At 45.7% G+C, this 22,559-nt stretch overlaps 1 protein-coding gene across 1 annotated transcript in view; it reads right to left on the bottom strand.

The window, feature by feature from the left end:
• LOC138570121 (sodium/iodide cotransporter-like) overlaps positions 1-22,559 on the bottom strand; it is a 636,461-nt gene that overhangs the window by 202,183 nt on the left and 411,719 nt on the right. Inside the window, exon 11 of the mRNA XM_069648754.1 lies at positions 17,270-17,356. Coding sequence (XP_069504855.1) covers positions 17,270-17,356 — 87 coding nt within the window. The remainder of the gene's footprint in view (positions 1-17,269; positions 17,357-22,559) is intronic.

The raw sequence follows: 22,559 nt of genomic DNA, 5'->3' as shown, positions 1-22,559 counted from the left end.
ATTCTGTGGGCTCCCTCCACGACAAACAGTTGAGATAAGGCCACTGCCCCGAAGAGTCCATTTTGATTTGGAGTTGCCATTCTGTGATCCCGACTAGTCATATGTTGATTCGGCGGCAGCGCCCTTCAAGGTCTTTGTTTTTGGTGGTGAATATTTTCATCTGCCCTTCTAGAGTCGCACTCTTGACAGTAGGGTCGTGGTGCTGTCATCAAGGTTGGCGACCCTTTGTGCCACTGTATCTAACCTATCCCTGTGCTTTTCGAGGAGGTGTTGTAGTTCATCTACTTTGGGGGATAGTACGTCAATTTTGCCCTGAAGGTTATTGATCCCGGCTTTCAGGTCCAAGAGGATTTCGCTGATATCCATGGTTTGAGGGGGTTCGTCCTCTTGAGGTGCTTCTCCTTGTGGGGATTCGGGTTGGTTGTTGGATTTCGTGGTTTTTGATGGGGCTCCGGACTCAAAGTTCAATTTGTGTTGGCAGTGTGGAGAGCTGGGGCCCTGGTTCCCGGCAATTTGGGGTATTGAGGTGAAGCTGACTTTTATCGGGATCAATTGGCCTCGAGCTGGGTAGTTAGTAGGTGAGAGGCCGGGGAGAAGATGAGATTGTCTGGCAGGCTGGCACTGGGTCGGCTCTATTGGTCGAATATATAGAGATGGTGCCGTCAGTGATGCCAACAGCAATGCCGAGGTGCTCCGTACAGTGGCCAAGGGGCACATCCGGGAAGGATCCAGGCGGTGTCGGTGGTATTAATTCCCGCTCTTTGGAACTTGGGAGCTGTTGAATTTGCTGGCCTTCAGCGTTGTTGTGATTTGAATTGCTTGAGTAGTTACTGCTTGTGTACAAACCTCTAAAATGGGTGGCCGCTATGGGGACATAGATATGCTTTTGCGGTTCAGGACCTTTCGCTTCATGTGCAGTTTTCCACTGGAGTTGTATTGTATATTGTTCACATGTTATTGGTTCTAAGACCTGAGGGTTGTCTTCCCGTTGGAATATGATGTGTGCTGTGGTCTCGTAGCAGCTCACACTCTCGAGGGATTGGAGAGCTACCTGCAGTGCGTGAGTGGGGTCAGGTTCCCTCTGTGCCGTGTGCTCTGAGTTTGTTATTTATTGATGTGAAATTCAGTAAATCCGTTCTGATATTAACAGAAATTGCATGTGTATTAGTAGGTTGCCCAAAAAAGGATGCAACGTCTTGTGGATCTACTGTAGGATTACATAATAAGTTGAGTGTTGTCCCTCTGGCAGGGGGGCTTTTATGTGTCCGCAAATCGAGGAGCTAACCTCGCAGTTAACATTTTAAAAGAAACAGCTTACTTAATGGTGTTCACCGAGTGGAGCCTTCTGCTGCTTCTCGCGGTCTCTGTGAATTTCGGGCCGCAGGGTTGTGGCATCCAGCCTCTCCAGTGGAGCTGGCGCCTTACTGCGGTGTGTGGTTTTAGGTGGGCGGGCTGTGCATGGATTTGGCATTCTTCTTCGCTCGTCGCGGTACGTGCAGTCCCGGTCAGGGGCTGGGATGCACTGGGCAGATCTTGGCGCCACTGCTGCCAGTCTTGTCCGCCCTGGCCCCGGAGGGCAGCGCATGAAACACCACAGCTATGCTGTGTATCTAGCCAGCTGATCTCTTGGGCCGGAACGTTCGCTCTCCTCCTCGGCAGCGCTGCTGCATTGTCGCCCCTCTGCCGGCTGTAGGTGTGGTGGGCCGCAGGACCCGGACTGAGATGGTCACTCAAGTTTCCTCTGCTACTGGGAAGGATCTGCTCGGCGCCGGGCTGCTTGAGGCCGGCGTATCTATGCGTGGGCTTGCCCTCGCCGCACACCAGTGACCCGTGTCTGTGGAGGTAGTCTGGAGGGTGGCATGAGATCCACGGCGGAACACGGGCGCTCGGGCTCCCACGTCTGCTGATGGCATTGAACTTGTTGGTTGCTCCGGATGCGCAGCAGGGCTCTTCCAGGCTGCAGGAAGTGAGTCTCAGCTAGGCAGTCTGCTGATTGTACGTCGGCTCTGGCGCCCGGGTGCATTGGGCAATACACAAAGCATTTTTGGGTGCGTTGGAGACAGTAGGTTTGTGCTATCCTTTTCAGGTCGGCTGGCGATTAATTGTTGCCAGGGAAGCAGCGATGAAACAGGATTTATTGGGAGGCCTCACAGGAGCTCTCAGAGGAGCCACCATCTTGGTTGGCCCAAAAGCGCCCTATCCACTATTTTATTGGCTAAGAAGAACCCCACACCATGTTTATTTCTAGATGTGATGGCAAGCATACACGTTGACAAATACAGACTTTTGATTTGGACTTACCGACACAGACTTCACTTAGTTTTCTTTAGGAATGGAAATACCCACCACAGATATAGGGCAAGTTAGGAGTTACACCATCCCGATCTTTAATCAAGATTTTGAAATTGAATTTGTGCCATCTCTTGATACCATGCCTATTTCACAGCCCTCACTTATGTAATCGCTTTCACAGGGTATCCAAAACCTGTTCTGGAGAAGGTGACCATGTTGGAGTTAATCTGTTTGTTCTAGAAAAAGAGACCAATTTAATGATGTTAAAAATAGGCGTAAAGTGGTCATAAAGTAGTCGAATTTAGATTGCTGAAGGAAAATGAGGTTCCATGAACAATATGTTTGAGCTGATCTGTAGTAAATACATTTGATTCTAGGCTGGCCAGCTTTGCTCTCTTCCGTGCATACAAACTTTGATCACCTAATTCCTCACTTGAACACATGAAAGTGACCACAATATGCTCATCTTGACAGCACTTAACTGGATGCAAATAGCGAAAAGAACAAAATTCAAAATTATCTTCATGATAGCAAGATTTACATAGATCATCCCGATATGTGTAAAGTATCCCTTTTCTTATAAAAAGTTGTACTTAGTAATACTACATTTCTAAGAATGAATGCCCTAGTTCCTTGATCATCACTGGTCCGACATCCTTCACAACCCAGTGGGATAGGATATGTAGAGCTTGTGATAGCATGATTAACAGTGTGTTATGCTGCCCACCACCTCCTCCTAGTAGCTGTATGCAAGTGTAGAGTAATTACAGCATGCCATCTGAATGCCATCATAATCTCTATAGGCCCAGTGTTTGTCATCACTTTCTAACCTAACAGAAACAAACTGGGAGAAAGTAAATATTAAAAGAAAACCTGCTGAATTTCCTCTAAAAAAAAGCAACTTTTGCCCCCAGACAATACCTAAAGAGGATGTAGAGAATTGTATTCCAATATTGTTATTTAAGGTATATTGTATGTACTGAGTTGTATCTAGTCCATACCCATCTACCACGTTAGACAGAATTATGAAGACAATCCATGCGTCACTTTAGATGGGCAGATTAGCCACACATCACTTCTAGACGGTTTTTGATGATTAGCCATTTGTCACTTTAGCTATTAATCTTACAACACCCAGAAGCACAATTGTATCTAATAATTCTGTCTGCGCAAATAGGGACTAGTGGGAGTAGCCAATGTGTTGCACTCATAGGAACTTGAAGGAGGAACTAGTGCTCTGATCTTAGGGAAGTGGCAGGGGCAGCCTGTGTATCGCAGCTGGAGGTCTTGGAGGGTACCATTGAGTTGCAGCTGGATGAGCTCTGAGGGCATACTTGAAAGTATTCTGTGAGTAACCAACGTACTATGGGCTAGCCAAAGTACACAAACACACACCAAACTTAACTAACATTAGCAACAAAAAAACATCACAGGCACTGAACCTTACCCTTGCGGACAGAACAAGCCAGTGTATGCAACCATAAACACCAGCCGAATTACACATTCTCCTGCATACAACAAACAACCACAACACTGGAACTTCCCCTTATGGATACAACAAGCCAGTACGCATGATTATATTACCAGCCAAACCGCATATGAAACACACACCCAATATAACACTAGTACATAACCAAGGCATTGAGTCGTAGCCTATGGATACAACATACCAGGTTACACAACCAATTCACAGGCAAGACAACACACATAGACACTGGTTTCTCTTAGTTCTGAACCTGTACTATCATTCTACTGTCATGATGCCTACCCCCGGGGACCCAGACCAAGTCCAGCAACCCCGGAAGCAGGCATCAAGTTATACCAAGCAAGCCCATCAACCCCTTTAGGGGCTATTTGGGTGCAGTCTTGGCGTCTATGGTGCCAGGCTCATATGGAGAGTCAGTACTGGCGCCATAGGCGCCAGGCTCATAGATTAAAACCTACCTGATGCAGACCATGCTGCAAACTTACCTGATGCAGACCATGCTGCAAGAGCTCCAAGCCAAAAGAGGCTTGGAAGGGACTACTTTTCCTAGGGACTATTTCTTTTACTCGGGTGGGGCTGGGGAGGAATACTTACCTGGGACTACTTTAGAGGCTATTTAAAACCACGCCCGAAGAGCAGCACGCGCTTCGCGTTATTCTGCATCCAGCAGCGTAACGCTCACCGTGCCTGCAAGTCTGCATCCAGTCTTCTGCCACGCCCGCCTCGAGTCTGTTGCTCCTAGAAAAAGGGAGAAAGAAGGAGAAAAGGTTAGAACAAGAGCAATACCTCTGATCCTTACCTTAATTCCTGATCCATCGCGCCATGGAGCTGGAAGAAAGAAGTTATTTTATGCGCGTCGCCTCGCCTGCTGCAGCGCCGTGCTGAACTCTCCGGCCTTCGCAGCATCTTCACATTCCACCGCATCCTCCTGCATGTTCCCGCCGCACTCTGGCACCTAAGGGGAAGACAAGAACAACAATGTGAGCCAAGGGAATACACAGAGGCAATATTAGTTACCCCCATAGACTTACCTGATTTTACCACCGGGGGTACTATTCCTCTTCACGGGTCGGGGCAGCTTCCACTGCATCTTCGCCGAACCCTGTCCTCTAAGGGGAAACAAAAGGACAGCAAGGTGAAACAAGGGACAAACAAAGGGAAACCTCCGCACCACAATAGACTTACCTGATTTTACCGCCAGAGCCATTATTCCCCGAGACTTCATACTTTCTCTCAGCGCCTGAATAAGGGAGAAAGCAACAGGTTACATATTGACATTATTTTATCGAACTGTGTTGGATAATACAAATCCTTACCTGAATATTACCGGTTGCCACGAGAAAATCTTTGCTAGGGTCAAGCTGCAACCTGCAAGGAATCGGACAAGAGTGAAAGTCAGACATTTGTAATCTTACGAACTACATACTTCTGGCGACTTGCCCGGAATCTCTGAGTCAATATTGTTCTGGAACTCACCAATTCCTTCGAGCCAGTGAAGCAACTGGTTATCTACGCACCCCTGCACTCTATGCAGGATGGAGAGCTCATCTTTCCAAACTATCAGGTGAGACTATAAGAGGGGACATCAAAGGTGATCAGTGGGGAGAACAGCGGGAGTGGGGGAGGATTAACGCTCAACTCCACGGGTGGTCAATTCCATTTCTCCATTTGCAGAAGAATATTCCTACGGGCCAAGCAAACGAAGCTAGGTGGGCCAGTCCAGTCCGTCATCTCGGCACTAGGTGTCACATTGGTGGAGACCGCAGCTGTCCAGTTCAGACCGAAGCCCCTGTGGGAGCCAGGGGGCGTAACAGAACGCGAAGCCTACTCACAAATTCCCACCCGAGCGTTATGGATACCTCAGACACTGACCAATTGGCCCAATTACTAGGGGAACTGAGGGCTGAAGTGCATTCCGCCCGTCAAGAAACCAATGCTCTTAGGAGAGAACTGATTTTGTCAAAGGAGCGAACTAATGACCTTGCTAGGCAACTGCTCCAAAGCCAGGCTGGAGAAGCATCCCTACCAGGTTCCGGGGGAAATCCAGCTCCTGTGTTATCGAGTAACCCTGTGCAAACAAACCTACCAGGAAATATTCCATTAGCTCCGCCCAAACGCTTCGCCGGAGATCCCAAAATGTTTGCCGTGTTTATGAACCAATGCCGCTTGCACTTTTTATGCGGACCTGGAGCCTTCCCAAACGATCAAGCCAAAGTAACCTTTGTGTTGTCATATCTCAGTGGCAGTGCAGCCGATTGGTCAATTCCTCAGGATGACCCAATTCTTCAGGATTTTCAGGGCTTTCAAGTGAGCATGGAAAGACTATTTGCCCAGCACTCCCAAGGACAGGCGTTGGATAACGAACTTTTGTCCCTACGACAGGGTAACCAGGACCTTCTATCCTACATCGCAACCTTTAATAGGTTGATAGTGGAAACTGGATGGCCTGAGGTAAAACGAATCACGTTATTTCATCGAGGGCATCAAGGAGAACTCAAGGATGTCTTGGCTCAAGTCGTGAACCCACCTCAAGACTGCGCTGAATATATAGACTTAGTGGTCCAGTTAGAGCACAGACTTCAGAACAGAAAGGCTGATCAAGCCAAGTTTGAGAATAGGGTGTTGGTCAAAACCCACGCTAACCCCAAAGGAGTAGATGCTTCAGAACCCATGCAAATCGGAGGGGTTAAAGGACCCTCAACCCAGAAGGAAAGAGAAAGGAGACGGCAAATGCAATTGTGTCTATATTGTGGAACTTCTGGGCATTTTCGGCAGGATTGCCCTGTAAAACCACCCAAGAAGGTGGTAGGAGCTGCTGATAAAAGCCATATGGAGTCAGACTCGGGAAATTACCACGCCTGACAAGCGTAGAGGTCCGCTTGCCGAGCTTGAAGAAGGATACTCAGACCTCGCATTTCATCATACCAATGGTCCTCGTAGATCCAAGGCAGCCATCGCGTATGCACGCAGTAAGGGCATACATTGATAGCGGGCCATAGGAAACTATGTGGACTACGAATTGGCTTCCAGGATGAATCTACCTCTCTGCCAAAAACCACCTCAGATGTCATCACCACAGTCGATGGAACTGAAATTGCCTCTGGGCTTGTAACTCATTCCACCGCAGAGATGACACTATTGGGTCAGGGTGGGCATTGAGAGACTATTGTGTTTGATCTAATCAAAGCCCCACAGTTCCAAATAATACTGTGGATTCCTTGGTTGGAAACACATAATCCTTGTATTGATTGGCGAGAGAAGAGAATAACCTTCCCGGATTGTGCACAAACCTGCTAACCAAAGGAAAATCTGAACGCAGGCCTGGCCACAGTAACCACAGCAGTCATGCAACTACCTCCAGAATACCAAGAATTCCAGGATGTCTTCCAAAAAAGAACAGGCAAACATCTTACCACCTCACAGATCGTACAATTGTCAAATCGATCTCATACCTGGTGCAGAACCCCCTTGTAGCAGGATCTATGCCCTTACGGAACCCGAGAACCTTCACGTATGACAATACTTAGACCAGTACCTTGCCAATGGCTTCATTCGCCCATCCCAGTCCCCTGCATCATCAGCTTTGTTCTTGATGCCCAAAAAGGAAGGTGACCTCAGAATGTGCATAGACTACCGCGCATTGAACCAGATAACTGTTAAGAACCGATACCCATTGCCTCTGATCCCTGAACTACTAGACCAAGTGAAGGACGCTTGCATATACACTAAGTTAGATCTACGGGAGGCATACCATCTGGTACGTGTAAAAGAGGACGACGAATGGAAGACTGCTTTTCGCACAAAGTATGGGTTATTCGAATACCAGATGATGCCTTTCGGGTTGTGCAATGCACCAGCAGCCTTCCAATACTTCATGAACGATGTCCTTCGTGAACTCATTGACATTTGTGTTGTCATATATATCGATGATATTCTAGTATACTCCTCTTCAGAATCTGACCATATGAAGCACGTGCGAGCAGTCCTTGAGAAATTGCGCCAGCACAAACTATATGCAAAACTGGAAAAATGCGTTTTTCATGCCACAGAAGTTGAATTCCTTGGGTCTATCCAGACCCCAAGAGGAGTCCGAATGGACTCACGAAAGGTGGACGCAATCCTTAAGTGGCCATCACCAAGTTCAGTTAAAGGAGTACAAAGCATGCTCGGCTTTGCCAATTTCTACCGCAGATTCATCCCGGATTTTTCACATGTTGTACATCTCATCACAGCACTCTTGCGATAAAATAAACGCTTTATGTGGACTGAAGAAGCTGAAAATGCCTTCCAAGAGCTGAAAGCGAAATTCACGTCTGCACCTGTATTAAAGCACCCGCGCCTTGAACTTCCATATATAGTGGAAACTGATGCATCCAGTCTAGCCATGGGAGCGGTCCTGTCTTAAAAGGACCCTGAAACTGGCCAGCTTCACCCAGTAGAATTTTGGTCCAGAAAGTTCTCTGCACCCGAGTTAAACTATGCGGTTACCGACAAGGAGTTATTAGCCATTAAATCCGCCTTCAAGGCTTGGCGGAACTATCTTCTCGGTGCCAGGCATACCATTACTGTGATCACCGATCACCGGAACTTACAGTATTTAAAGACAGCCAAGGCCCAATCGTCACGCCAATTCCGATGGGCATTGTTCTTTGCCGAGTTCGATTTCGTGATAACCTATCGACCAGGTTGTAAGAATGGTAAAGCAGACGCCTTATCCCAAATAGGGATTGGAGAGGCAGAAGCGAACCCAGAACCAGTACCTATAATTTCCGAACAAAGGATTCTTGGCATGACAATTCTACAGACACTAGAGGACATTCAGGTAAAGATCCAGCAACTCTTTGATCCTACAGCCCTGCAGGACTGGGTAAAGAAAGGCCCAGACTACTCTGTCACCAATGATCTGCCTTATTACCAAGGGCGGCTATTTCTGCCACACAAGGAACTACAATAGCTAATCATTTCCCGTTATCATGATACCCTAGTGGAGGGGCACCCAGGTATGGCAAAAACTAAAGCTAAAATTAAAAGACAATTCTGGTGGCCCACCTGACGAAAGGATATTAAATCCTTTGTGATGTCTTGTGGCATTTGTGCCCAAAACAAAAGTGAAACAAAAAACCAGCTGGACTCTTACAACCTTTAGACATTCCGCCTACACCATGGCACACCTTATCGTTAGATTTTATTACTGATCTACCCCCATGCAATGGATTTAACACCATTCTAGTTATTGTGGATGTTTTTTCCAAGATGGCCCACTTTATTCATTTAAAGGGATTACCTTCAGCTTCAATCCTGGCCAAGGAGTTCCTCGAAAACATTGTTCGCATACACGGATTTCCGTCCATATTGGTCACTGACCGGGCAGTCAATTCATTTCACATTTTTGCAGAAAATGCTGTCAATTGGCACAGATCGAGGTGAGGTTATCGACCAGTCACCACCCCCAAACTGATGGTCAAACGGAGAGGACCAACCAGACTCTCGAACAATACCTGCGTTGTATGTTACATCAGACTGAGAGTAATTGGAAAGACATTCTTTGGATCGCCGAATATGCATACAACAATTCAGTACACTCTGGAACTGGACAAAGCCCCCTTTATACCTTATATGGGCACCATCCTCGAACCTCAGACCTCGACTCACCCCAACACTTAGAAATGCCCGCAGTGGACCATCTGCACGCTACTATTACACAATCCTTTAAGGAACCAACTGCATATTTAAAACAGTCGAAAGAAAAATACAAGAAAGATGCTAATCAGCATAGAAGTGATACTCCACAATACCAGATAGGGGAACAAGTATGGTTAGCCACAAAATATATACCTCTAAAGGGTACACGGACCTTTAACCCCAGATATTTGGGACCTTACTCTATTAAGGCCATTATCAACCCGGTGGCTGTCAAGTTGGACTTACCTGCTAATATGCGAATTCACCCCGTCTTTCATGTGTCACTTTTGAAGCCAGTGCAACCAGGGACAAGACTAACCAAGCCACCAGACCCCATTCTTGTAGACGGGGAACCCGAATTTGAAGTTAAGAACATCCTGGACTCCAAGCTGATAAAGTCAAAACTTTTTTATTTAATCGACTGGAAAGGTTACGGACCACAGGAAAGGTCATGGGAACCTAGTGACCATGTTCATGCACACCGATTGGTGAAAAAATTCCACCAAAATTTCCCTGACAAAACGAAACCACAGGGAAGAACAACTTTAGGAGTGGCCTTGGGGGGGAGTGCTGTCATGATGCCTACCCCCGGGGACCCAGACCAAGTCCAGCAACCCCGGAAGCAGGCATTAAGTTATCCCAAGCAAGCCCATCAACCCCTGCTAGGGGCTATTTGGGTGCAGTCCTGGCGTCTATGGTGCCAGGCTCATATGGAGAGTCAGTCCTGGCGCCTATCATAGATTAAAACCTACCTGATGCAGACCATGCTGCAAACTTACCTGATGCAGACCATGCTGCAAGAGCCCCAAGCCAAATGAGGCTTGGAAGGGACTACTTTACCTAGGGACTATTTTTTTTACTCGGGTGGGGCTGGGGAGGAATACATACCTGGAACTACTTTAGAGGCTATTTAAACCACGCCCGAAGAGCAGCACATGCTTCGCGTTATTCTACATCCAGCAGCGTAACGCTCACCGTGCCTGCAAGTCTGCATCCAGTCTTCTGCCACGCCCGCCTCGAGTCTGGAGCTCCTAGAAAAAGGGAGAAAGAAGAAGAGAAGGTTAGAACAAGAGCAATACCTCTGATCCTTACCTGAATTCCCGATCCATTGCGCCATCAAGCTGGAAGAAAGAAGTTATTTTATGCACATCGCCTCGCCTGCTGCAGCGCCGCACTGAACTCAGCGGCCTTTGCAGCATCTTCACATTCCACCGCATCCTCCTGCATGTTCCCGCCGCACTCCGGCACCTAAGGAGAAGACAAGAACAGCAAGGTGAGCCAAGGGAATACACAGAGGCAATATTAGTTACCCCCCATAGACTTAGATTTTACCACCGGGGGTACTAATCCTCTTCATGGGTCGCCGCAGCTTCCACTGCATCTTCGCCGAACCCTGTCCTCTAAGGGGAAACAAAAGGATAGCAAGGTGAAACAAGGGACAAACAAAGGGAAACCTCCGCACCACAATAGACTTACCTGATTTTACCGCCAGAGCCATTATTCCCCGAGACTTCATACTTTCTCTCAGCGCCTGAATAAGGGAGAAAGCAACAGGTTACACATTGACATTATTTTATCGAACTGTGTTGGATAATACAAATCCTTATCTGAATATTACCGGTTGCCACGAGGAACTCTTCGCTAGGGTCAAGCTGCAACCTGCAAGGAATCGGACAAGAGTGAAAGTCAGACATTTGTAATCTTACGAACTACATACTTCTGGCGACTTGCCCGGAATCTCTGAGTCAATATTGTTCTGGAACTCACCAATTCCTTCGAGCCAGTGAAGCAACTGGTTATCTACGCACCCCTGCACTCTATGCAGGATGGAGAGCTCATCTTTCCAAACCATCAGGTGAGACTATAAGAGGCGACATCAAAGGTGATCAGTGGGGAGAACAGCGGGAGCGGGGAAGTATTAACACTCAACTCCACGGGTAGTTAATTCCCTTTCTCCATTTGCAGAAGAATATTCCTATGGGCCAAGCAAACGGAGCTAGGTGGGCCAGTCCAGTCCGTCATCTCTGCACTATGCGTCACATTGGTGGAGACCACAGCTGTCCATTTCAGATCGATGCCCCTGTGGGAGCCAGGTGAGCGTAACATCTACCCTTACTAACACACCCAGCCCTCTTTCTTGCACAGCCACGTGAGCACCTGGAGACCGTCCCAGTGGTAGTAACGGTGCGCTGTATAAGCCAACATAACATACCTTCCTGTGAAACAACAGAGCTGTACAAACAGGATTTTTTTATAGATTTTGTAAACATAAGTACACATATTTATGACTTATATAGGGCACACCACAAAATGAATTGTTGCTAGACGCTTCAATGACCAAAGGTGGAGGAAAGAGTGTGAGGAACCCAGGGGGCGGGGGGAGTCCGGAGAATATTCAGAGCAAAACTAGAGGAGAAGAAAGGGAAAATCATTGTCTGAAGGAATCTTGAAGGAAGAGACGAGGTAGCAGAGGATAAACATGAAGTGAAGATAAAGAGCCAGGTTTTAAGTGTTTTTCTGAATGGAATGGTGGAGTTAGCCAGTCTAGGAAATCCAGAGAAGTCTGCTCTAGAGAGTTGTAGCAGCAACTGAAAACCTCCTGTCCCCTCTACTGGCATACATTGAGTTGGGAACTTTCAGGCGAAGATCTGTAGAGTGCAGATCTTTTCATAAGACGCTTGGTGTGAGGGGTCAGGAATGAAAACCAGACACAAAGTTGTCATGTTTTGGTTATAAACTTTTATTCAAATTCAATGCGTTGGGAAAATGCCTCTCTGACCCTATTCTAAATGGAAGTTTCTGTACCTAAAAACCAAAACTAAGGATCTTTCTTTGTCAGGATGTTATAAATCAAACACCATCCTTGTGTACAAACAATCTATCCTGACCCTCACACTAAAGAAATCAATAAAGTGACAAGGGACATTTCTATAACTTGGTATTTGCAAAATGTGTTCTTAAATAAAAGTATAATAACTCCAATGTAGATGTTCTCCAAAAATGGAAAAGACCTTAATTCTAGAGGGTGATTCCTTTCCACTGGATTCTTCACTGGTATCACAAAGGTCTCTGGGTCTAACAGTTCTTTTGTGTCTTTCTTGGCTCACAACAACTCTGCTATACAAACACATTTTATCCTTGTAAGTTCTTCTTCAACAAAATGTTCCTGCTTGTAGAACCATATCTTTCCTTGTTTAACAAACACTGTTTCTGCTGACACTCTTTGTAGGATTGCAATTTGCCTCGTATACTCCCCTGCCAAGACTCTGGATGCACATTCTATTGCCCGGTGTACTCTCCTGCCAGGACTTCTCTTGGACTCATATTTACCTGGCATACTATCCTGCCAGGACTTCTCTTGCACTCATATTTGTCTGGTGTATTCCCCTGCCAGGACTTCTCTTGGATTCATAACTACCTGGTGTATGCTTGCAAGGACGTCTCTTGTCTTATAGTTCCTCTTTGTCTTCAAGTAGCATATACCTTTCTTGCAAGCTTGGTATAGCTACTTGTCAAACAATCACTTCACTTTCTGTCATTTCACAATGTTGAAAATGTTCTGCCTTCTTGATTCATAAACAATCTTCTTGTCATTTCACTTTCTGTAACTTTACAAGATTCTATTTTTCTTTGACGCAGTCTCCGAAACGCCCCCGGTTCCCCACTCTGCTTTGGCAGACTCACTGCTGCTCTGCAGCATTTTCAGTTTCGGGCTTCTCTGCACTTACGCCGCATATCTTAGCCACCTGCTTCCCACTCTGGGCAGTTCTGACGTCTCTCCAGGCTTCCTCAAGGCTCTGCTCCAGCACGCTGGCTTCTCTGGTAAGGATAACGCTGTTCTCTTGGCGTCTGGACTCCCAGGGACCCTCTTGCGGTTTCTGGCACCTTCACGGCCTGCAGCGCTCACTCCACATTTCTTTCCTTCTCTGCCGGCGTGCTCCCCTTCCCCCGCCACACTGGCTCATGCTTCCAGCCTCTGCACACCGACTCGTGCCTCCAACTTCCACACACCGGTGTGTGCCTACAGCCCCCGTCGCCTTCACTGAAGCAGTCATGTCTTCTACTGTGCTGCTTCTTACCATGCGGTTCACTTATTTAAAGGATGCGTGCACAGGAGCCTTCATCCAACAACTAGCACGCTCAATACGTTTTCTGCTCTGTGTCAATTCCTTCATCCTCCTTGTCTCAGTACTTAGGTGGTTGTTAGATTTGAAGTCCACTGATATTAACTGAGAATTTAGGTGATTATCGGAATTGAAGTTCTTTGATTTTTGATGCATATCTCTTGGGAAGTCTTTCTCACAGATGCCATATAAAGGATCAGTTGTATATGAAGGAAAATTAGAACTGAAAAAGGTTCTCTTAGATTTCTTGGAGCTTTTAGACAAGGTATTTAGTGCTGTTAGTTTTGAGACCAAGAATGCAAGGTTGATTTGTAGGGTGTTGTGAAAAGGTTCTTTTACTTTCCCTAAAGTGGGGAATAGAAACATGACAATAGGCCATCGGGGTTTTCGGTAACAGGGGTCTTCCTCATGGGAAAATGGAAGATACCATGTCTCATCAAATGAAGTCATGACATCTCCCCGCTAATTGTCTCCTCCCATGTGATCCTCCGTCATATAGCCTTCCCCAGTGTCAAAATCAGGTAGCACCTGCTGTCCCCTGGCCACATGGAAGGAGGTCACCACCGGGGAGCTCGTGATTACTCCATTGGATTCATAACATTGGTAGGATCTTCTGTTGAGGCAATCTGGGAGCTGAGTAATTAAGTCACTTGTAGATTAAACAAGGGGATCTATGTTATAACAACACATTTTTAACAGTGAATTCGAAAAACATCTATGTTTTTCTAAAGTACACATATTTCCTTGAAGTGTGTGTAAATTCGATTTGAAAAAACTTGTGTTCTGCCTCGTCATGTTAGTGTTCGATATTTTCGTGCAATACCAAACAAATCTTAAACGTAATGCGATTCCTTAGAGGGAGGACGTGGAGTTATTTTGGAAAATTAGCTATAGGCCGATGTTTTTGAAAGTCTGCAAGGTGGTGTCTGGCTACATTTTGAGCTGATTGGAGTCTGATGATTTGAAAATCAGGGAGGTTGACATGAAGTCCACTTGAGATAGGAGTTTGAGGGATTCGACTGATGCAGCATAGGTGATTTGCGGGCTTAAGAACAGGAGTTTATTGAGGCATTGGAAGTCTAAATGCATTATTTAAGCACTGTGCCAATTTGAGTGTCATACTTAGGTCTGCGTCCCAGACAAAAATATGGGTTTAGACTTTCGTGGCAATTTTGATTTGAGAAACAAACAAGATGCTGTGTTTGAAATTTTGAGAAGGTGTTTGGCACCAGAAAGGAGAGTTTCCATTTTTGTAAAGTTAAGTTTTAGGTTGTTGGAGTGCATCCAGTCTTTGAGTGCTCCTAAACCTTTGGACACGTTAATTTCGGGGGTTTCAACATTGATAGCATGTATTCAGAATAGAATTTACAAGAGTTCTTATATATAAAATGAAGAGTAGAAGTGAGATGCAGGAGCCCTGCAGAACCCCAAAGAGGACGGGAGAGCAAGAGGAAGTAAAAATACCATGCATGCCTTGTTGGTGACTTGGTAGGACATTTTGGAACCATTGGTGGGGGGAACCTGAAACACCAGCAATCTGTTCTAAATGTTCCAGGAGGTGTGGGTGTCTGGCTTTGTTGAAAGCTGCCGATAGCTTTAGGATGGCAGTGGAATTCTATTAATGTTATGACATTAACATTGCCTTTTCTGAACTGTGTTTGGGTCTGAACCCAGACCGGCAGATGTGCAGGAGCTTGATTATGATTCGGTATCGTTACTAGCATATGATAATTATAGTTATTACATAAATGTCCTATAATCATATTAACAACACGATCAGAGAATAATAGCATACTACTTCATATTCTTATACATTCTTGTGAACACTGTGTCTATATGACTGATAAGCCACACCATCAAAGATTAGTCTCTTTTTGGGGACTATAACGGTTAATGAATTTAGAAACAGCACAAGCCAATAGGTAGAATATATGCAATAATAGAAAGTCCTTGGCCTCAAGCCTAGGGACTGCATGTCTCCAGCCCTAAAATCTCTCAACTGGACCCCAGTTGCCCGAAGGATCAAATTCAAATCCCTCTGCATCATCCATAAGGCTGTCTGGGGCCGGGGACCACAATATCTACAACTTGCTCTCACCAGATACTCTCCCTCCAGATATTTACGCTCCTCCGTAACCAACTCCCTGTGTGTCAAGCGCTTCACTAAACATTGAGCTGGTGGCCAATCTCTTTCCTCTGCAGTTTCCCTCCTATGGAACAGCCTCCCCTTCCTCTTCCTCTTGATGGGGATCATCTAAAATTAGGGACGCTCCTCAAGACTTTCCTTTTCACCTCCTCCTTCCCTTCTCCCTTCTCTGCTAAACCCCACAGTTGATGATATTTGTGACCAGGGCCCTTATGTGTCCTCTTGGGTCCTGGCATTCCACCCCAATCAAATTCAGCCTCAGTCCACTCTCATCACTTACCTTGGCACCCACTGGCCTATGCAACTACAGGCCTGCACTACATATTTATTGGCAGCTGATCACTTTCACTTAGGCACTTACAGCTGCTCACTCCTTAGCACTTCCCTGTTGGTACACCTAGCGCTTACACACCCCAGCTCCCTTATACCTTCTTTCTCTCTGCACTTGCACATTCTGAATGCTCACAAGGCCTAGTAGGTCTGCCTCTATCTTTCATTGTTATATTTGTTTTACATTCCCTTGTTCCCTCCCTGTTTCCCTGTGGGCTCTTTGAAACACAATTTACTTGATGTACAAATAAGAAATAAAATAAATAACCACTGCTTTCTGTAGCGTTAAACCAGGAAGAGCCATGCAAGACTTTTGACCACTTCCTATTTCCATGCTGGAAGCCTCCCTTATTCACTTCCTGCATATGTGCCCCCTAAACAGAGATATTTGCAAGAGGACCTTGAATCCACTTATGTAAGAGGCAAGCACCAATCATCCTCTTGTGGCTTTGGATTGGCCCACAGTCTAGTCTGCCCTGTCCTAAAGTTATGTTTGCATTAGCTAGCTACTTGTGGACAGCTTGGACGAGGCAGACTATACAGATGGTTGAATTTGTATATCCTCTTCTCATAGAAAGATGCTCTTACGAACGTTGAAGCGTCCCTTGCCTTCTTAATGAGATTTTATACAGTTCATAAATCAATCAAACTAGGTTTAGAATTGAAAGTTTATTATCTGATGGATTTGTAACGATTAGTGATTTTACATTTTGTGTATCTTTGCAATTTTTGTAATTGTAGCCACTCATGCTTAAATTAATTTCTTATGATTCAACTGGCACAGGAACTGATCACAGAAAGAACTTAATGACTGGCTGGCTGCCACATTGGACTCAGACATGCAAATACCTAAAGTCAATTTGAATACCACTTACGGTGATCCTTAGTTCAAACATCTGACCTGCAGAACAGTCAATTCACACCAAACCCTCATTTTGTAAAAGTCCATAGTTCCTTTCATGTTCAGTATTCTGATTTGTCATTCTGGAATTTTGTTTCAGAATAGGGATCTTATACATTTTGAGTAAAAAATGTTAAGAATCCAAATGTACTATGTCTGTTAGCTTTGCTATCCTCCCTCTTTACTCTTGGCCCAGTCGATTGACCTCCCAATGCTATCCCGTGCACACCTTTCCTCAGGTGAATGAGGGACTACTTCCTGTCTGCCTAGAGTATGCCTAAAATCAGTGGTAGAGAGTGATGACTTACCGGGGTGTTACAAGCTGGTATGAACATACCCAGGGTGAAGACTCCAAGCAGGGGTCCGCTCATCACCCCCATGATCGTCAAGGAGCCCTGCATGAGAGAATGAAGTATAGATTAAGAGAGGGTGGAAGAGTGTCTGCGGATGAGTACAACACAGTTAGAGCCCTGGGATACGTTGCAGTTGCACAGAGGGTGATGGCTTTCTGCAGGAAACTTTGAGACACTGATCATGGAGGTCTTATTTTGCCTGACAGCCCAGAGGTATACAAATCTGAACAGAAGTGTCCAAGCAGGTAAATGGGAACAAATTAAGATTTCCTTTTATGTAGCGCTTACAACCACAAACGTGCCATTTTGGAGTACATACATAACAGATACTATTGTTATCCCAATTCAATGGTACTTCAGGGTAATGAGGGTTTAGCGTGTACATCCCTCTCTTGAGTAAAAAGCAGGCGGAGTGAGTCAATAGGGATCCATTTTAAACGCTGCCTGTGGCGTTCATGACTTGCTGTCGATTTACATGGGTCACAAACATGAGCCCCACTGGGTTTGCTTCTCATGGGAGTAAGGCATGAACGTTTCACAAAGGCCTGGACTGTGAGTTGAAAGGCATACAGTATGGGTGTGCTGAGTTAATTCATTTTACTCTTTTACTCTGCACACATGCTGGAAGATGTGACCAAAGTTGCATGGGTATGTGTGCATGGCAGAGTGAATATGATTCGGGAAGAATCATGCCTATTGTTTGGTAAACCCACCACAAGAATGGCATAGTCTGTGTGGTGTGGGACCCTCCCCAGTGTGTTTCCCTTTTAAGGGAATGTGTCTCTCCCCTGTGAGTTGCCCTTTTAAAGTGGGCCATGACTGTGTCATGGCCCCAGGCTAATAAAAGGAGCCTCTGCAGACACGCCCAACAGAACGGCTGCAGACTCCAGAAGAGGAGCGACTGAGTCTGTGTCTCATTTCTTGTGGGAGACACAGGCCTGCATGCCCCGATGCCGTGGACCCCTCGTGCCAGCACGGTGGCAGAGGGCCGCACGGTCAGGGGCATGGTTGGCTATGCCTCCACCCCCATTGGTGCTGATGTCCGGTAGTACGAAGGGGGCCTGCTGGATGTCCAGGGCATGCCCCAACCCCCACAGGCACTGGTGCTCTTGATTGTAGCACTCAGGGGGGCCCGCTGGAGGTCCATGGTGCCCCCCCATGACAGTCTGTACTGTATATCTTTCTCAGCAAAATATATCACATACTTTACAGTCATCACACACACACCCATGCTGGCAACACACCCAAGACATTGCACATTACAAATCCCAGCTGGCCTCTACATCATAGGAAAAGGATTGTATTCCTTTAACAATGAATTCCTTGCACAATTCTTAAAACTGTCTTAAAGGTGGCATGCATAGGGGTGATCTTACATATGTAATAACTTTATACTAAGCCACCAGGAGAGACTCAGGGCCTGATTCACAAAACGTTTTTCAATACTATCTACCAATAGCTAATCCCCCACACTAACGTGAGATGGGGGTTTAGATTCTACTAAAGACAAGGAGGCGATTATTATGCATTACAATCTTTACTCTGAAACCACAGCAGCAAAGAAAATACTTTTACAAACAAAAAAAGTTTCCACAACACAACTAGATAGAGTTCAATGTCAATGTATGGGGAACTCCCCAATCCATCATGGAGGACAGGTCATGCCCTGCAGGGGACCAATGAGCAGGGACCCTCTTCTATATATGTCCATTACTCTAACCCCAACCCCTCTTTCTGCAGCTGTCTTGCACCAGAAGTCCAATGAAACGGTTGAACTGCGTAGCGCGGAGAAAGAATCCAACGAAACTGGAGATCTCCACCTTCTCGCAGCCTGAATCTATGCCGAAGTTCTTCTGGATAGGACTTCTCATCCAAAATCACGCACTCCACAACTTGTTACTGCGAGCCACACTCCTGATGAGAACCTCAACTCGTGGCTGTAAGAACAACAAACAAGAAGGGTGGGTGGTTGGGAAAAACAACAAACCAAAGAATGTTCTCTCTTGAACCACCTGTGTACATGCGTGTCACAATTGTCATATCACATCATATCCAGGGTGGGTGGGTGGGATAATAATCGCCTCCTTGTCTTTAATAGAATCTAAACCCCCATCTCACGTTAGTGTGGGGGATTAGCTATTCTATGACAAGACAGGAGGCTCATATTATGCAAGTTCAAAGCCCTTGCATCTTATTAGTACAACATGATCCATACAATAGAGCCAATATAATAAAATATAATAAAATAATAGGAAAGGAAAAAACATTTTTATGCTTTCATGAAATCAATCAGCTGATCGCAAGAGAATTGACCAAGACTAGTTAGCCCGAAAACTGTCTTATAAGGCATCGTCGAATGCAAGAAAACAGGAAATTGTGCCAATTCCAGTGTTCCTTACAGGCCGCCAAAACCAACTGGTTAAAGAGGGGAAAAAACCCTTAAACAAAGTTTTCCTACTAATAGGATAGGACAAAAACTCCTCTGTAAAAAACGCCTCTGTTGTCCAATAAAACATTTAAAACATTTAAATTAATATCATCTTTGGGATCCTAGAAAGCAAACCAAAGAAAATAAGCACAGAGCTCTCCTGGAGATAAAGAAAAAGTACCCCAAAGGGGGAAAGTCTTTTAGGTTCCATCCCATGCATTAAAGGAAGATATTGCATTAGGATAAGGGCATGTCACATAACTACACTGGGGAACCAAGAGGGAAAGACAAATCTTCAAAAGGTAAAATGGGAGTAAAAATCATTTTATAAATTTGTAACAGGATGACCCATCCTGAGCAGAGCTGAAAAGCCATAGACTTAACCCACAATTGTCTTCAGACATATGTGTATATTAAGGAGGGATGTCCTCTGGAGGCCGAAGCAGAATGGAAGAGAGGGGCCCCCCTGAGAAGCTAAACCTGTCAAACCGCCAACCGGAGACCGTCAGACCTTCCGAACACTTGAAGAAGAACTCTGCAACCATGACAAGAAGCAGATATTTACAAACCTGATCCTTAAGAGGCCAAACCTGGCAAGGAGAAAAAATGTGTCTTACATCCAATCGCTACCATCATAGTGACATCCAATTCCAAGTCTTAGCAAGACTCTAAACTGCAAAGAAGCGATCACTAAATAGTTAAACTGAAGCTGCACACCAGAAGAGGACTAACCACTATTTCAGTCAAATTGGAGAGCCTTGAAGCTCACAGCACCCTGAGCTGGCACCTTATTGTAAAAACAAACTCTTGTGAAAACCCAAAGGTCCACCTGCCATGCAGGTGACTAGGAGAATCAAGTCATTAACTGAATATAAATATCCCAGCCCTCTGGGAATCGTACTGGCAGACACCTTCTGACAGTTAATGTAGAGACGCTGGAACACATTGTGATAGAGGGTCATAATAACTTGGAAGGGAGATTAGTATCACTCCCAGACCCCTCTATCTCACCAAGGGATATTGAGCCTTCACAAATGAGGAGAACCTTCCCCCACTTAACCAAGGGAAAAAAACCTTGCAACCCAGAAGAAGGCTACCCTGAGGACCACATTACAACCCCGCTTTTAACACCCTTAAGAGAAATAAATACACTCTAACCAACCCCCTGACCGTGGACAGGCTCTGCTTAACCTGTTGAAATACCAGGAATAGCGCAAAGGAAAGTAACTGACGGGAGGGAAATGCTTAGTGCGAGTCTGCACTGGCCCTGAGTCTGAACTCCTGTAAAAGAAAAACCGGAAAAACCATCGGGCGATACTCCACGTGGTGTATATCATGATACAATATCCCCCAAGGATGACGAGCATGGGAATGAGGGGGAAAGATCTCAGGGAAAAATGATCAATGCCTCGTAAATACAGGTTGTGAAAGAAATCTGGGACCACTGTCCCCTCCAACCCGAGATCTGAGTCTCTGTATTCGTGTGAGGCTGACTGGCCACTAAGGGAATCAGGGAAAAAAGAAAATGAAGCACATTGTCCATAGCAAACAGTACTTATACAGTACTACGAACCCTCAGGTATATGAGTGGTGCATATCACTATTACGAACGGTGTGTGACGTGAAGTGTTCACTTATCGATCTCAGCAGGATAAAATACTTATTTAGACCTCTCCAAAATTAGGAACCTGTATCAGTAGGGTCAGTACGGATGAGAAAAAACCAGCACCCTAATCGGTGCACTGTAGAAAATGTATATGTCTATATATACACAACACAACAAAAGAGATTAAGCAACGCTCTTGAGGGTACAAAAGCCTGCCTGAACTCCTCGAGCAGAGGAGAAAGTGCAACACACTGTTAGACGGTTAGTTGAACCACAGGCCAAGATTTGGGAGGAAACCCATGGGGCAGGCGCCCTAAAGTTATTGTTTGGCAACTCGTATATCTGATATCATCAAGTGTTTCCCAAACACTTTCTCTAAGTAGAACACGGTTGCTCAATTTGCCATGCAACAAAACTGAACAGTTACCCACGAGCTGACCCTGTCTCCACCAACAGTTCAAAAGTAAAAAGAATGTCCAATGGGACAAATAGTAAGGGAAACCCCGTCCCCACTATAGAGAGCCTCCAGCCCTGCAGACCTCAACAGAGGCATAACGCATCATCTGTTTCTTCCTCATGATGGGAGAAAATACAGCAGCTTAATCAGCACAGGTGTTGGGTGGAGCAATTGATATCGGGGAAAGCAAGACCTAAGGAAGGACTGAGTTGTCCTGAAACTAACTACGGTAAAGGGCGACAGGAGTTTAACTAAAAGACGAAGGTTAACACCAGTGTCAATAGAGGAAGGTACAACCCCCCACATGGGTCTGTTTTACCACAACCTCCACACACTCTTTTCTTTAAAGTACTTAATAAATTATATAAAATAGACATATAAAATATCCAAAGAAGAGGGGTTACGCCCTCACAGGGGTCCAAACCCCCCCGGCCCTTCTATAAGCTGCTACTTACCGAGCTATCCGGGCCACTGACAATTCTGAACGCTCCAATGTGTTCCATTCATCACTTAAACATAATGTTTAGCAAAAGAGAGCACTGGGCAAGTGCACCTTAACTGCTCACCCTAGCAGGGTATGGCAACCAGCAGTACACGAGGGGGTCCCTCGCCGCAGAATCCAGGCAAAGCCTGAAACCAAGCAGGCTACGGTGTGCTTACCGAAATAATGACATCTGCCATATGCAGCATCTAAACAGACTGCTAACCATAAGGGAGGAATACCCTGAGCAATTGTGCCTTCAACTGTTTGCCC

Source organism: Ambystoma mexicanum, chromosome 1p (assembly GCF_040938575.1).
Source record: "Ambystoma mexicanum isolate Mex_15411 chromosome 1p, UKY_AmexF1_1, whole genome shotgun sequence".
Classification (NCBI taxonomy): Eukaryota; Metazoa; Chordata; class Amphibia; order Caudata; family Ambystomatidae; genus Ambystoma; species Ambystoma mexicanum.
Note: the sequence above shows the minus strand (reverse complement) of the source record. Positions and strands in the feature narration are given on the sequence as shown.